The sequence below is a fragment of the Amblyomma mixtum genome, chromosome 5, assembly GCF_055824585.1.
Source record: "Amblyomma mixtum isolate Tamu chromosome 5, ASM5582458v1, whole genome shotgun sequence".
In the NCBI taxonomy this organism is placed as follows: domain Eukaryota; kingdom Metazoa; phylum Arthropoda; class Arachnida; order Ixodida; family Ixodidae; genus Amblyomma; species Amblyomma mixtum.
The window spans coordinates 90,268,309-90,285,897 of NC_143016.1; the positions used below are offsets into that span (position 1 = coordinate 90,268,309).

At 47.3% G+C, this 17,589-nt stretch overlaps 1 protein-coding gene across 1 annotated transcript in view; it reads left to right on the forward strand.

Moving 5' to 3' along the window:
• Positions 1-3,139: 3,139 nt before the first annotated feature.
• LOC149342988 (glucose dehydrogenase [FAD, quinone]-like) overlaps positions 3,140-17,589 on the forward strand; it is a 34,433-nt gene continuing 19,983 nt past the window's right edge. The window contains exons 1-2 of the mRNA XM_089546860.1: positions 3,140-3,311; positions 16,379-16,581. Of these exons, the coding sequence (XP_089402986.1) occupies positions 3,152-3,311; positions 16,379-16,581 (363 nt within the window). The 5' untranslated portion in view covers positions 3,140-3,151. The remainder of the gene's footprint in view (positions 3,312-16,378; positions 16,582-17,589) is intronic.

Here is a 17,589-nt window from a genome sequence, read left to right on the forward strand (position 1 = left end):
GAGGAAATTGGTAGATGTAACAGAAACAGGAAGCGGGCAGAGTAGGTCAGGGAGAAAACGCGAGTTAATGACATACTAGTGGAAATCGAGAGGAAGAAATGGGCTTGGGCAGGGCATGTAATGTGATTGCAAGATAAGCGCCGATCCTTAAGGGTAACGGAGTAGTTTCTAAGAGAACGCAAGCATAGCGGGGGCGGCAGAAAGTTATGTGAGCGGATGAGATTAAAATATTTTCTGCGATACGGTGGCCCCAGTTGTCAAAGGACAGGGTTGATTGGAGAGTCATGGGAGAGGCCTTTGTCACGGCAGTGGACATATTCAGGCTGCTGCTCCTGCTTCTGTTGCTGCTGATGATGATTGTGATGCTTGAGGATACTGCATAGGCTTCCCTCTCTCGTTTCACATCACTGCGAAAAGGCAGAATATTTTGGTGTTCTGCTGTTTAAGCGATTGACAACGCTCTTGCAGCCTCCTTCCTCATACTTTCTTTTCGTCACGCTCTCTGGAAACATGAACCGCCAACTTACGGTTTGGATCTTATTGCTGCTTGCCTTTGGTCTTGTACTCGTAGAGCGAAAAAAGAAGTAGTAAAGAGTAGCAGCAACCACACTGAGGATGTGAAAAGACGAAGGCAAATAGTATAGACAGCAAACCGCATAATTACATTTTGATTGGTGCATAACTGCTCCTCTGCTTCCCAAATTCATGCATACCTTCGCTGTGCATGATGCGAGTGCCTGTAACTCTTCTTTGAATGCCAATGAGCGCACCGTTACCTCAGCTGTCTGGTGCACTCCATTTCAGAAGCAGCTTTACAAAATCGCGGAAATTGAATGCCACCCAACAGCCGTCGCGTCATTTTCAACGGTGCCGTACCAGCAGACACCTTCTCCCAAGTGGTCAGTTTCCTTCCATTAGCGGCTTATGGGGGGCTTATAATGTAAATAGGTTGAAAGATAATCAGAATGGCTTGCTAATCCACAACGAAAAGGACGATTGTACTGTAGGTTGAATAAGCAGGGGCCCTTGGAGCTTGATCCCCTCAAGACATAAAACGCACCGACGTTTGCTTTGTAACTTAATTCCCTTCTTAATGCATGCGCGGGAGGGTTTGCGAAAAGTGGGTTTTCACACCATGCATATTAACCTCCAAATCCTTTTTGCAGTCTACCATGTAGTAGGCGCTATGAGGTAGCACTTGTAAGGAAGGAAAAAACAAATAGAAGACAGCAATGACTGAGAAAAAGTAAATCTCAAACAGATGGGAAAAAGAACCATTTGCAAAGTAATGAGCGCTGAACGCAGCGGACGCTGTAGGGAGACACAGAATGTTAAAAGCATTGCGCGCCGCTCAGACGATGAAAGTCCCAGCTGCGACTCAACGAAATGCCGACGCACCCGAATAAAGATAAATAAAAAGGAGACCGTAAGGGTACTGTGAAGGACCGGCAACGCCATCTGTTGTGCGAACGCAAATTAGCCTGAGATCAAAGAGCATGGGGACGCCTTTGATGTCAAGCTGTCCGCACTCGTAAGAAAATGATGGCCGCGTGATTTTGACTCTCGCCTTCATTCACTGAATCCTATAATTGAATTTGCTATTTTTATTGGGCGTAGCCAGTAAAAAGAGCACGACGCAGTCACGAAGGTCCCCGTAGGCATCATCGTAAAGAAACAATTTCGACCTGATAGGAATGAACTTGGAAACTGTCTCCCTAAAGCACTATGACCACAAACAGAACAGTGCGGCTGAGGTAAATCTGAATTGTCCTGAGGCATAGGTACCTTGAAATCATATTCTAGACAACTGCGCTCGCGTAGCGGCTTTTAGTGCTTAAAAGTTATGTTTTTATTTTAGTCTATATTCTCTGCTATGCTTCTCAATCTCGACATCAAATTATGCGGCAGAAGAAACCATGATCACACTGCTTTCCTCTCATGCGCATGCGCGCGGTGTCTATTTAAAAGCGTTGCTAAAGAAAAAGGCACTTGGGAGGCATCGTGTCTCGGTGAATGTGACAGTTTACTGACGGGGAATCGCAATGTTTAGCTTTCGCAGAAGTGTTTCGAGGTTCGTAGGTGTTATAAGCGGTTTATCTCGAAAGTTAATCGTCATCTTTGAAATGAGCGACACTGAGAGGGCTACGACGATTCATTACCCAACGACCTTCTAGCAGAATGGCTGCCATCGCGGCCTCGGAATTGCTTTTTCTGCCTGCGAGCTGGAGGTCGCCCAATAAACAGTTTGAATTCCCCGTCAGTTTTCTGTTTGCCGTCGGCGTCGGCGTTCGTGTCGCTTAACGACCAACCTGATACGCAATTTGATAAGCCGTTTCAGGGGGAAATTACTTTTAAGAGATGGTTTGGTTTGCTTTATGGGGTTTAACGTCCCAAAGCGACTAAGGCTATGAGAGACGTCGTAGTGGAGGGCTCCGCAAATTTCGACCACCTGGGGTTCCTTAACGTGCACTGACATCGCACAGTACACGGGCCCCTAGAATTTCTCCTCCATAGAAATTCTAGCCGCCGCGGCCGGGATCGAACCCGCGTCTTTCGGGTCAGCAGCCGAGCACCATAACCACTGAGCCACCGCGGCGGCTACTTTCAAGAGAATCGGTTAAGTTAGTGACACCTGGAACTCAGCGCGGTTTAAAATAAAGCAGCCTCAGTGGAAGCTGCTGCAGCTTCATTAAGCCGATCTGAAGATCTGCTGAACGAGAGAAATATTAGCTATGGTCTAATGACCCCAATAACTGTCGTCCTTATTACAACAGCGGTTGACACATTCAGGCATCGTTTCAACTTGAACAGGATACCCCACGGCTGACTGACAACATGTTGGCGGAGTTAAACGAGAGGTTTAGATATTCACCGAGTTCATCGGGCCGCACTGCACATGGAGAAACATTCCAATATCTCTAGAGCAGTGTAGCTGCTGCGGTTACTGAACAACACGCACGTCATCGGCGCACCTGTAGTGCTCCAAACGGGTTCCCCTGCTTAAGCGACGACCGCTTCTCCTCCTCCTCCTCCTCTTCGTTTTTCATCACTAAGAGGAAGTATAGGGCAGTTGTGACAGCCGTAGCATTACGGGAGCGGCGCTCATTCAGCCGCCGGCAGTTTGTGCGAGAGGAGCGGAGATCTGAACGCTATGGATAGCGCCGTGGGGGGTCGTGGCGGGGCGCCCCAAAGTGCGCTGAGCCTGATACTGGCACTGGTCAACCTGGTGGTGCATGTGCCCTTCACTGACCTGCCCGTGCTCAGGGACTACGAGCTGGGGCAGCTACGCAAGCAATACGACTACATAATCGGTGAGAGGTTACGGCATTTTTTGTCGCGAAAATGTTTTGGTGCTTTTAGATGGCCATTATACTTCAGGGTTGGATTTCTGAGAAAATCTTAGACCTCGTGACCTGAAATGCATTGTGCATCATATTTAAAACTTCATACGCAGAGAAAAAAAATGGAGAGGGGGGGGGTTGAAGAGAATTTTCTGCAGCAGATATTTTCTTGCCCTAGAAGTGGGGGGGGGGGGGGGGGTCTTTCTTAAAAAATCGCTCCAGGAAAGCTTCAGGATTCTCCAAAGCTCGGCGCACGACAAACACAGTCAGGAATAGTCAGGGAGCTAATCCTACCGTTTAGTTGAAAGGTTGGATCGATGATCGCCACTGAACTGAAAACAAGCTGAAATTCAATGTGGCCTTCTTAAAACATTGCAGGCTAATAGCATACACAAGGATGGGGGATTTCAGTGTTATTCTTTGGTCAAAATTTCGCAGGTAGCGTGTACGTCAAACTGCGCCAAGCAGCATTTTCTTGGTCAATAAAATGTAATTTCTACAGAAATGAAAAATGCAATGAGGAATAAAAATATCCGGAGCTTGTAGGAGAATGGAAACATTAACATCGCTGCCTGAAACTGGAGACGTAGATTTTCATTGGGTGACTGCCGAACAAAGATTTAGCTTGTAATGTTTGCGCCTAAGAGCGGTACATATTTATTAAAGTTCATTTTTAAATACTTTCAAGGTGCGGATGAAATGCTGACAGTAATATGATGCGAAACTATCGTATATACAGTGGGGAGAAATTCGCGAAACGCATTGTTCATGGAGGCCCAGAAGTTAATGGTGTTCAGAATCACACTGATGGAGGCAAGAAAGCGTTTCCAATTGATGCTGTTCCTGGAGTAAAACAGGCGCTGAACAGCTTGATGTCGTAGACAGGTACACAAACTTTCAGGCTATTTATTTGTTGCGGGATGAACATATGCAGGTGAGTGGAAAGGATTCTAGTATGAAAGCCCTACTTCGATGGGTCAACCCCGAGAAAGATCTTCGGATGTTTGTATATGCTTGCCATGTTTGTGGGTTTGTCCCAAGTGAAAATAATAAATTAAAATAAATCAAATATATATCCATGACAGTGATTTGAACCCACCGCACCGCGAAGAGATCAGCATCGCAGGCCGCTGCGCGAGAGCACTGCGCTGTGGTCGCAGACGAACACGCCCCGTGTTAAATTGCAACATACTCGCACCCTGTGCATTCCAGATGGCATTCTTTATCCACTAATGCTACTATCAAACTAGTACTCGCGCTTTGAGCTATGTGGCGGTAGTGACAGCGTGATGTGCGCTGCATGCGTTGACGTGAACAACGCTGTGACAAAAAAATTACCGACGATTACGTTACTTCCTAATGCGAAATTTGAGCGCAGCAAAAAGCTGTTTCACCTTTTCGATAGATTGAGGCAAAGAAATCGAGCAACACATGTATGCGCTATCACAGAGTTTTTTTTTTATTTTTCACACGTATTCCTTTAACAAAGATTCCACTAACAGTTCTTGACAGTCATGAAGGAAGCTTTGTGGTCGGAGAAATAGACTGATATATGTTCGACTTGGTACACCAATGCTTGATTCTCAAAGACGAGATCTATACAAGTGCCTCGCGAGGTTGTCACAGCCGTGGGACGCGTTACGAGCGAGAGGAACGGGATGTTCTCCCGCATAAGTGTTAGGAAATTGCTGTTTGTCTATGTCAACAATAAAGTCCCCCACTACTAACATCGGTGTGGATCGATGGACGGTTAATGCGAGTTGCAGGAAGTGCACGACGTCTTTCGTGAGTGCGGTAGGGGCGAAGTAGGCAGCTACTACCAGCAAGCCGTTGGGCAACTTTGCGGCGCACAATTCGCGAAGTTCATGTGACGTGCCAAACATTTCGACTGGTATTGCAGAGAGACCTGTGCGCAAGTAGATAGCGACTCCCGCCGCTGTGTTGTGGTCTCTGCGAGCACCACAGCAGTATAGGAAATCTATGATTTCGAGAGGCTCTTCGGGATCCATCCAGGTTTCAGCAAAGCAAAGTACAGAGGAATGGCGCAGAATGTGATCGTGGTGTACGTCCTTGGCATGTGCGGCAAGGGAGCGTACGTTAAGAATGTGGTTGTGAATGATGAATCAAGTGCTGCCAGCGAATGACGCGTCCATTGGCTGTCTGCGTGTGTTACTGATGTGTGGTTAACATGTTAAGCTTCGCCTGTAAGAGTGGAACGCGACAGCGTCTTGCAACGCTGCCAGGGAGTCCACAGAACGCCATCGCCAATTCGGCTGTACGCCTTGCTGGACGGTAAATTTATTTTTTGAGGAAAGGAATTGTATCTCTCTCGCATATTTGGGTGGACACCTGCACCTCGCCGTAAGGGGAAGGGGGAAGATGGGAGTGAACGAAGACGCCGTATTAGCTAGACGCGCCTTTGTTCATTCCAAACCATTCAGCTGGCATTACGGAGTGGCTAGCGTGCTCGTATCGCACTCCGGAGACCCTGGTTCGATTCCCCAACTCGACCAATTTCGTTCTCGGTTTTATAGATTTATGCGGTCTAACTAGAAAGGTTAATTAGGCTATTTCATATTTACATTATTGCATTTCTATCCATCGTGTTCTGTCATTAACCTGTCAATTGTTGGAACTGTCTAGGATGTCCGACACAACGTATATGAAACGAGCAACGTCTTACTGAGTGGGGAAGTGCGTGGTGGTGGAGGGAACGCGGCTTCGTACTTATCTGTTTTTTTTTTCAGCAGCGTCTCCTTTCGCGGACGCTGTTGTCGCTGCGGCGCGCGTCTTTCTTTTCTTTTCTTCTGACCTCTTCATTCTCCTCTATATTAATTAGGCTAATTGATTAATTAAGCAATTAACTAAACTCAGTCCAACTTAGTTGCAGCATCACTATACGATCCCTTTGATTGGTTGCATGGTTACTAGCCAAAGTACAATTGGCCCCATTTGAAATTCGCGCACTGTGACGTCACGAGCATTTCGACCAATTGAAAAGCATGACATTGGGGGCGGAGCTGGTTACGAGGCCGACGCCGACGCCGACGCCGACGCGAAACCCAGGAACGGACGCCAAAGAGCTGCGCTCTAAAACACGGCGCTAGAGCAATAAGCGTTGTCGTTGACAACACTGCTGCAGAAACGCGGCACTGTAGCATAGGCAACCGGCGTACATTGGGTAGACTGGCATTGGCGATAAAAAAGTTGAAGACGCGCGTGACTGGCTACCTGGGTCAGTGCAGATCCCCCTGTGTGGGTATGCGCCATTCTAGAAGCTGAACAACAACAACAACAACAACAACAACAACAACAACAACAACAACAACAACAACAACAACAACAACAACAACAACAACAACAACAACAACAACAACAACAACAACAACAACAACAACAACAACAACAACAACAACAACAAACTCAATCGCGCTTTCAGGTACGTGGCGGCGGTGTCCACCTGCAAAAAAGTTTGCTTTGGCGCAATATTTCATGCTTAACAATTCTAAACTGCCAGAAATTTTTTTTCTCTACAACATGCTTTTAAAGATGAAAAAGGCCGATTTTAGCACACCTAAGTCATTATGAAAGGCAGAGATATTTTAGAGTTCTTCTCAAGGACGTGGCATTAGCATGACGTGAGTATAATTTGAATAAGACTGAGAAACACACTTTTTAATATTTCCGAGGGCAAGAATTGGCCCGTTGCTGTCCAGCCCTAGGTGTGAAACCTAAACGAAGTCTGAAGCCTAGCCTTAAACGAAGTAAAGTGATATGCAGCGTTAATCTGAGCGAAGTCGATTGAAATTCTGGCGCAAGTAGCAATATGCATACGGCTGGCATTTTTAGTCCAGAAGTGAAAGCCATGAGGCGCGTCTTATTCAGTGACTTAAAGGAGAGGTAATCATTCAACACTCGAAAGAAGACATCTAAAGTGAATTAATTGAATTAATCAGTTCAGTTATTTCTTTATCATAGAGAACGACAATGGCGCAGGGGAATGGCTCACGTGTCGGGAAGCGATGCTACACGCTCACAGATGGAGTGCGGATAATGTCCAATCGAAAAGTATTTCTATGAGAGGCGTCGTCAAGGCGCAAGTGTTGCAGTTCAAGTAACAGGTAGGACACGTTACTTAATCAGTGTGCATACAAGCTACTCTAAGAGTGGGTTACTCAGGCAAGAGAGAAACGGTTTTTGAGGTTATCAAGAAACAAAACAATCACCGCTGCGATAATTGATGCGCCCAAAGAGTTAAGGTCACGGACGCACTTAATGTTTCGCCAAGGATAATAGACTAAGGAAGATGCGTAAGTCTTTCCTACGCAGAAGCACATAACTATAGCATAGAAATCCTATACTGCCGCTCCTAAGAAGCCGACTTTAACGCAAGGTGTGATTCTGATATACGTTACCACAAATAAACAAACTTTTAGACTCAAAGTTTGATAATAGGATATTATAGATATATAACGAAAGCAGAAAAGATATACGCAAAAATCAGTGCAGAGGTATTATTTCTCGCACCATGAGTGCGACTGCACAGGCGTTGAAGAGAGGTTGCAGAGCAGGTTTCGCGACGTGCAATAAAAACGCTGACCCCTCCCGACGGGATGCCGCTCAAGGAAAGAGCGAACCATTTGCGGCATTCGAGATGATGCGCTCGGCAAAATGGCATTTGTTTCCTCCACCGTGGCTCGAATGCATGAAGAGAGGCTCTCGTAGTGTTTCGGGCTAACCTTGTGCGCTGCTTCCTTTCCTGGAAGGCGTCAGTCTTTTTCTTGAAAGCAAGCTAATGCCGGGGCCCGCTACTTGCAAGTTCTAAAAGAATCGTGCGCTACGTTGTCTCAGTGCACTTGGAAACAAATAGCTGGCTTTTAGGTCATTGACTGCAACTCACTTGGGCCTGAAAAAGCACCACCTGCGTTGGTTGTTTTTCAAAGCGTAGTTCCCGTTGAGGCGCGAACTCAGCTTACCTTCTAGCAGGTGCTTGCTTTGTACCGAAAATGCATTAATGCATTAATGAACAGAAGTCTACAAAGTCGTGCAACGCGAACTGGAACACTATGTTGGGAGACATGGAGCTTGGCGTTATGGAATTCAGTCCGAAAGATCAAAATGGCGTCGGGAGCCATGCATTTTTCATTGTTATAGATGTTGGGTGGAAGTGACACCGTTCTGGAAACTGCTACTCGGTCCTACACAACGGTACTGAACTTGACCACAAAGCGCGGAAGTTAGAGTTCCATACCAGTAAAAACAAGCAAATGACTCAACTTATGCTCTACCGCTAATCCTACCCTTTGAGCCAACTGTTCCTTGTTCTGCACAGCGACAATGTACTATCGGGGACAAAAGGGATATACTCCAAGCGGCGGGAGCCGGGGCAACGGAAAACTGCATTATTTTGGCGAGCTAAAGCACGACACATTGAAACGACCCAAGCGACATGCCTGCTGATAATAAAGGTCACGCATTGGCTGTCTCGATTACAGATTCCGCCTGTAGATGGCGTTGCATGCGAAGTTTTTCGTTGCTCCGTCTCCCGCCGCGTGGAGTATACCACTTTTGTCCCCGATAGTACGTACACATGTGGGCACTGTAATTAAGAAGGTAACAGATGAAGGAATAAAATACTAAATTCGAGAGACACTTCAGATCCGCATTAAGGGTGTCATGTGATAACTTTAATGGGTCTCTTAATGGCGTGGGGTCCTCTTTGCATATCACTTCGCAGACACGGACAGTGTTATTTATTTTGTGTTGACTTCTTTTTTCTTATTAACGCGGTAGCGTTAAAGCTCTCGTAAAGAAAATTTGTCGTCGGCGCTGTCGTAGGCGTTGTGAGCGAAAAATTCCCGGGGAAACAACTTAGGTGGGCCACCGAGGTCGCGTGACACAACCTGCCCTCTGGATTATGAGCAAACTGAGCACCGTGGCAGGCGACAGTTAACTTAATGACTGGCTGCTCGGGAAGAGCAACCTGGGTCGCACAGGCCCCGGCAGGTGGCGGCACCTGCCATCGCAGGGCAGTGGCGCATCGCTTAACCGTCGCACTTGTGCGCCAGTAATGGCATGAAGACTCCTCCCAGGGTTCTATGAATGTAGAGTAGAGAATGTCAAGTTGGGCATATGTGGGCATTAAGCCATTAACGATGTCGCGTCGTACCCTCAAGGTGGAGCTTTAGGCTACCTAACCAAACTTTTATTTTTTTTATTTCTCTTTATTTTTTACTCTTTCTTTATTCATATAAAATTTATTTCTAAGAATTTCATTCTTAACTAATTCTTTATTCCCCACAAGACACACAAAGCCTCTCATCAAAGTTCATCTAACGCGCCTTGATTGCCTTCCCTTCCAAGTACGCTGACACATTCACTTTTCCTTACTGCACGGTTTTACTGAAAATACCTATACAGTCTATCCAGAAGACAGACGGCGAAAATTCTCATTGAGACCTTGTTTCCTGCACCGATGTATGACAGCCTTACCTCACCTTTCTAGACAACAGTGCTTAAAAGCCGATGCAACGGATGGGTGTTTAATCGGTCGTAAAGACTTTATTTTTTAAACTTCACACGTCGACCTCACCCGTCAAAACATGGCTTCGCGATAAGGGGACGTTTGTGCCATTGTCAGTGAACGGCTGCCTGTGTCACTTGCAGCCAGCGACTGTTAGTCATTGCTTTTTGTATTGTCCTGATGCCATGTTTTTTGTTGTTTTTTTTTTGGGGGGGGAATCTTAAACGGAGTCTCAAAAAGAGCACTGAGATCACACCCTGCTCTAGTGAGTGAGTGAGTGAGTGAGTGAGTGAGTGAGTGAGTTAGTGAGTGAGTGAGTGAATCAACTTTAATGTCCAACAGGAAAGGCTTCCTCCCTAGCCCAGGCCCTCTCCCCTAGAGGAGATGCGCCTTAGGGCAGATGAGAATCCTCTTCAGATGCTGGCCGAAATCCCTTGGATCTCGGCGGCCTCTTCAGACAGTCGAACCGCCAGCAGCTGGTGCACCAGGGTTGGGCTTTACAGCAAGGCCTCCCAAGCTTCCCTACTATCTATCTTGTTCGACCTGCCTGGGGAATGCAAACACTCCCCTATTATGTGGTTCAGGGCACCCCCCTCCCCGCAAACCCTGCAGCTGTTATCTTCAAAATTGGGGAATATATATTTGTTCAAGACCGGATTGGGATAAGTATTTGCTTGCAGACGCCTCCATGCCGCCATCTGTTTTCCGTCTGGAGTCTTGTATGGAGGGGGTAGTTTCAGACGCTACCTTCTATAATATTGCGTCACATCATAATACGACAGCAGACGCCCTTCGCTGTTGTAGCCCTCCTCGGCTTGCTCATTCTGACCTGCTCGGCAGTAGATATCTCGAGCCAGGTTGTGAGCAGCCTCGTTGCCACTAAAGATTCGTACGCCGGGGTCCAAATCAGATTAACTGTCCTATCCAATTCTGTTTGTCTTAGAATTGTGAATGCCATGGGAGATACCCTCCCACTACCAAAATTCTGAATTGCAGTTTTCTGTCGCTCAACACATACGTGGCCTTTGGGCCGACGCAAGCAAGAGCTATTGCAGCCTCCTCTGCCACATCAATAGCATCACTCTTAACCGATAGTGCCGAGATCGGGCCCCTACCCCGAGAACCACGACCGCTAAGGTGCCTTTCCCCCTTTTCCCGCCCGCCGCATCCACAAAAGCGACCTGCTCCCTCGGCTTCTTTGAAGTGTTCCAGAGCCTCCGCCCTTTTCTGCCTTCTCTCTTTATCATATTGCGGGTGCACGTTTCTCGGAAATGGGGGAACTCTAAGACACCCTCGTGCTTTTCATACTGTGATGACCTGGCTGCCCCTTAGACTATCAGGATTCAGCCTCATTTGTTTAAAAATTATACTCCCCACCATTGTGGTGCTGAGCCTTTTTGACTGCGAGGCATTTCACGCCTCAATCAGTTCCACCAAAATATTATGCATTCCCGTAGCCAACAATCTCTCCGTGGACGCCGTTATAGGCAGCCCAAGAGCCCTCTTGATACACTTTCTAATAAGCGCATCAATTTTCCCTCTCTCTGCCGCATTTAAGTTCAAGTAAGGCGTCGCATAATTCACCCTGCTCGTAATGAAGGCCTGAACCGATTTAATCAATTTTTTTTTCTTTAAGACCCCTTTTCTTAAGATTCTCCTTAAGAGACCCAAAGTCTGCATTGCATAGCCTTCCAGCCTTTCGATTGTAATAACATTCTGCCCATTCGTCTGCACATGCAAGCCCAGGATCCTAACCGTCCGCACACCTCCGGAACCTGCACCCCACGTACCAGAATTTGAATTTTTGAAGGGGGCTTATTTCTAAGCGCCCTGTCCTTGTATAGAAATAATTCAGACTTTTCCGGAGAGCACTCCAGCCCCCTTTCCGCGGCGTATGTTACGATACAGTCGGCTGCCTCCTTGAGAGTTTGTCCAATCTCTCCATCAGTGCCCTCATCTATCCACAAGTTAATGTCATCTGCATACATGCTGATTTTAAGGTTCAGGTTACCAAGCGCCTGTAGCTGCCTTCGCAACTTCCTCATGACCACATTAAACAGTAGTGGCGACAGAACCGCCTCCTACTTCCTATGTAGAACCGGCTGCGCCCGAGAGCAAGTATTGCCCGCGAATCTCGGTACCGGCTTTAAATTTTTATTTCCGTCCCTCCGCAAAGCAGAGCGAGCTCGATCGTTGGTGTTACGATTCTGTTCTCCTGGCATGGTCTACAGGCCTGGCATAGCGTTCCGATTTTCCTTAATGAGAAAACTTTCATTTTTATGTGTTTTTTGTTCTTTGACTTGAAGAGCAAAAATTAAAGGTCATATTTAGGACTAGGTCCAGTAACTAGTGTTCGTTGTAGAACATGCGTCTCTAACGCGGTAACGTCTTAGTCCACCTTCGGCGGCCACCTCGGGGGGTGTAAGGACGAAGTTTCCTTCGGCGGCAACCCCGTTGGTGAGAAAACGAAATTCCCGTTAGTCGTTCATAAGGTCGCAAGATAATTGAAACGTCACTATGACATGTAAGAATGTAAATTAAATTAATTGCACTGAAACTAAAATAGTGGTGAGATGGGAATCGAGGCACTTTTTTTTCCTTTATTTTATGGAAATACTACACTGACAAGCGGCTAACTTTATATTTAATCAGGCCGAATCCTGTGAACCCGTCATACATAGTCATACCAGCATCCTGTTCAGTAAAACGGCGAGTTGAGCGAGTTGGTACATATTCAGAAAAAAACAGCGCAGGACCGCAGCCGTGGCCTCGTGGCAGAGCGCCCGCCTCGGCTTCGGGAGGTGGTGGGTTCGACTCCCGCCGCGGGCCGGGTACCCACCGGTTTTCTCAAAATGGGAACAGGCTAGGCCCGGCCTGGCGCTCGGCTTCCTAGGGTTGCATAGCTTGGGAAAGGAGCCTGCGCCTTCAAATCCCGTGACTGTGGACAAAGAGTCACCAGCCAGACCATGTGTGCTGGTCTTTCTTTCAGAGGTCAGTGAAACCCTTGCTCAGTTACCGTTCTGGCCATTCCAAGATAGTCAAATGTGGTATAGCCGTCTCTTGTTTAGGTTTCGCTTTTAACAAGTAATGCGTGCATGCTATCAGTCAGAGTTTTAGTCCACAAGTTCAGAGGCTGAGGTCAGCAGGCTTTCCGGATGATGATATAATACTCGCATGCAATAAAATACTTTAAAAAATCAAGTCCTCTTGCAGGCACGAGACACCGGAGCCTTCAGGTCAGGTTCAAAAGAAATTTGCCGTCGTGCCCTACGTTCACCAGTTGTCCCACCGTTTAAAGCAGGTAGGCCGCAGATATGGGGTAGATGTGCTTTTTTCAGCACCTAATAAGCTGGGCAAAATTTGCGCCAGGGTTGATAGGGAAAGCAGAGAAGAAAAACAAAAAAGACAAAAGAAAACGAAAAAGAGTTTGAAGTAAATAATGATTTAAAGTTCGTCCCTTGTGCCAAGGGTGTGGTGTACAGGGTTCCCTTCACGTGCGGCAAGAACTATATAGGACAGACGGGAAGATGCCTAAATTCCAGCCTGCGTGAACACACCACCTCTTTGAAAGGTGCCCCTTCCTCGAACCTGGCCTTGCACTACAAATAATGTGGTAGTAACCCCTCCGCGCCTGCTGCCCAACAATGCATTCCACTTTTTAACGACACAAAGGTCTTGCACCATCACACAGATAGATTAACTAGGGAAATTAGCGAAGCATTTCATATTCAGAAAAACCGCGACACATGCGTAAGCACCCCATCTGTCCTCGTTCATGACTGTGAGATATCGTTTCTTGAACATAATGGCTGATTGTGACATCTTATCAGTGTTGTTGGGTCGATCATGCGTGCTCCTGGTTGTTTGTAGAGTATATTTTTTGGATTCCATGCAATAAACCTTCAGTTGCTAGTCAGCGCCTGTCCCGTCGTCTTCTTTTCTTGTGCCCCTGTTCCTGCGCTGTTGTTTTTTTCTCAGCATCCTGTTATCACTCTGCCTGCTCATCAAAATTCCGAGAGACACACGCATGCATCGAGTGAAGGCAGCCGTACAGGATGTCAGTCACGCGCAGCATATAGCTCCCGCGCCATAGCACACTGCTCTCTGAACAGAGACTTCGATGAACGTGGCGGCTCTGCATGACACGTGGCCACGAAAGGAAAGAAAGCAGTGGGCTTTGGTGCGGAGGTATATGCTGCGCGAGATTGACATCCTGTATGGCTGCCTTCACTCGATGCATGTGTGTGTCTCTCGAAATTTTGATCAGGAGGCAGAGTGATAACAGGATGCTGGCTTGACTATGTATGACGGGTTCGAAGGATGCGGCCTGATTAAATAAAGCTAGCGGTCTCTCTGTGTTGTGCTTCCATACAATAAAGAAAAAAAAAGTGCCTCGATTGCTCGGGCCCAGCGACCCAAGGGTCCCCAGTTTGATTTCCATCTCACCAGATTTTTCGTTTTCAGTTAATTTAATTTACATTCTTACATGTCATAGTGACGCTTGAGTTATGTTGCGACCTTATGATAGACCAAGGAGAATTTCGTTTTCTCACCAACGAGGTTGCCGTCTAAGGGAATTTCGTTCTTACGTCCTTGAGGTGGTCGCCGAACGTGGACTAAGACGCTATCGCGTTAGAGACATGTATTCTAGAACGAACACTAGTCACTAGACCTAGTCTTAGATAGCACCTTTAATTTTTGTTCTTCAAGTGAAAGAACAAAAAAACGCATAAAAATGCAAATTGCCTTATTAAGGAAAATCGGAACACGATGCCAGGTTTGTATACAATTCCAGGAGAACAGAATCGTAACACTAACGATCGAACTCGCTCTGTCTGCGGAGGAACGGAAACAAAAATTTAAAGCGGCTACCGAGATTCACAGGCAATACTTGCTCTCGGGCGCAGCCGAATCCACATATGAACCATGCAGGCACAAGGACAATGCCCCGAGCAAAGCAGCTGCGTGAAAATTTCCCTTCATTTGCAAGGCAGCACACACTTCGAGCACTCTGGACAAAGGTGCACACTTCTGAACGCACGTGCATGCGAGCACGAGCAATGCAGATTAGGCCAATCACACATGCAAGCATGAATAGTTTAATGGAAGAGACGTGGGGTGGCGCTATTAGCCCATACTTCAGAGCATCTGCTGAAGCAGGAAATCTCGCTCCAATTTTTAATGCGTAAACATTAAAACGCCCATTATCGCAAAAATTGGAGGGGACGCTTAAGCTGCACCTTAAAGGTATGAGGCCATAGCGTAGTGGTTAATTCCCACATATGCAGGAGGACATTCTCTACTTTAAATTCATAGCTCTCTGGTCGTCCTCATACCCCTCATGGCGCCGTGGAACCGCGGCTAAGCTACGCGTTACTGCCCTGCGATGGTGCTCGCAGCGGCGGGTCTTGTGAAGCCCAGGCTGCTTTTCCCGAGCGACAAGATATTAATGTAACTAACACCTCCCACGACGGGCTGGTTGTGATGACGCCGCCAGGTCATGTGACCTAGGTGGCTTACCTGCCTCCTAGGTTGCTCTCTGGGGACCACTGGCCAGAGCCATGTCCGTGATTTTTCGCTCACAACGCGGAGGCCGACAACGCGGACACGGGATTTTCTGGCCAATGAGGCCTTACGCGATCGCGTTAGAACGTGTTCGGTGGTGAGGGAAGAAGAGAGAGGCAGAGGGAAGACAGGGTGGGAATGACGGGTGGCGTAAGGGTGAGGTCGGTCGCTAATCAGAGTCGAGGGGCGGGGAGAATGTACATCGAGTATGGCATGTCTCACTGTGACAGCTGGACTGGATAGGGAGAGTGCAGCGTGCCTCACAGGGTGCTTGATTCTCTGGATGAAAGCCCCGTTCACTCGAGCTGAATCCGTTAGGGCAGAGGCTGCTCCGTACTGGGGGAATTCCAATGCTAATGCATACTAGGCAGCAATAATTGCACTGATTGCCACTAAACATTTAATGCGATAGAATTAGGCTTCACGTCACACAACCATATTCAACATTCTCGGGCAAAACTTTTGAAAATTGGAAAATCATAGGATACCGCTATGGAAATATTGAAGGCAGTGGCCCATTCTTCTGATATGTAGCAAAAGGTTTCGTTTAAAGTGTTTCCTTTGATCGCATCGAATAGTTCCCACTGCCATAGAAAACCACTGGGGAACGCTTTTGACGATAGCAAAAACATTAGTAGAAAAAGAAAATACAAGACTGCCATCGGGTGATCTGCGGATATATTGATTGTTATTGTGAACTGTTATATTATATGAAAAAATGGCGTTCATAAACGGTTTCCCGCTCAAAAATGCTTCTGTCCAGAATAGTTGAGTACGAAGCCGCTGATTTGTCGAGAGATCAATGATGTCACACGGTCATGTGACCAGGATGCGAGCCTCGCCCTTTCGTTAAGCTACTTAAGCATCCCATAATCCTACGATTTTGCGGCGGAATGGCAAGCTACGCCAGTACTATTTATTTACTGCTCTAAGTGTCTTTCCCATGCAGTTGGAGGTGGTTCGGCGGGTTGTGTAGTCGCCAACCGACTGTCAGCTGACGCGAAAGCAACGGTACTCCTCCTCGAAGCCGGCGGCCTGGAGGAAGCCTCTCGCCAGATCCCGCTGCTTGCATCGTTCAACCTGGGTGGCCACGATGATTGGAAGTACTGGACCGCGCCCCAAAGGAACGCATGCCTCTCTTTCCAGGACCAGGTAAGCGGGCCCCTACTCAACAAGCTCAGAGTTACTTGCGAATTTCAATGATTGTGTGCATCAATGTGAAAGACTTGAAGCGCCGAACGCCTTTAACTTTAGAGTACGTGCAATGGGATAGAGCTCAAGTTAGAGCAAGTTGTTTTAACTATCTCCACAGTCCCTTCACACAACGCCTTTTTCAACTTTTATTGCAAAAGCAATACTACTCCGAAGAACGGCCTTTCGCGTAGCGGCGGCCACTTGGCACGTTTGACCTTTAGAATGACCCCTGACGTCATACCATGTCTAGTGACGTCACAGCGTGACGTCATACCAGGAGCGAGAGACGGGCTACCAACTCGGCTCGTCGGGTAACGGCGGCCGCTTGGCACGGCGCGCCGCGCTCCTCCCGCTAGAGGCGCTGCATATGCGGTATAAAACACTTGCTTTCGCAACCTACCAGGCTTAACCAAAGCTAAGCCACGCCAATTTTTTTCTGTTTGCGTATGTTAATTTGTTTCGTGCGTTGCTATCACTCTCCTGCATGCTGTGGTGCATCAAGGGGTCATGTAGGGCGTCCAGTAGTAGATCCAGTGAGGCAATACGGCTCCTCAAGCGAGACCAGAAAAGACGCAGAGTACAAATATCCTAATAGGTCTGACTGGTTTTCCAGTAAGAAAATGAGCCAGAGACCAGAAATTCATACGCATATGAGCCCAGCCAACATCTCAGGTAAGTAGGCATGAAAGCTATGCAGCAGGGGCGAAATGAGATTAATGCGTCAAACAAGCTAGCGACCTGGCTTCGGTACGTTAAAAAGAAAACAGTCCTCAGTGCAACTTTTCAATTTTGCCCCAGAAACTGACCCAGATTGACGCTGTGAAGAAGTCAGCGCAAAAAAAAAAAAAGACGAGGAACAGAAGAGAGGACACATAAGACATTCACCTCTCTTCCTGCGGCCCTCGTCCGTTTTTTGCGCTGACCTCTTCCCAACATGCATCACCAACAAGCCCAGCAGCTTGCTGT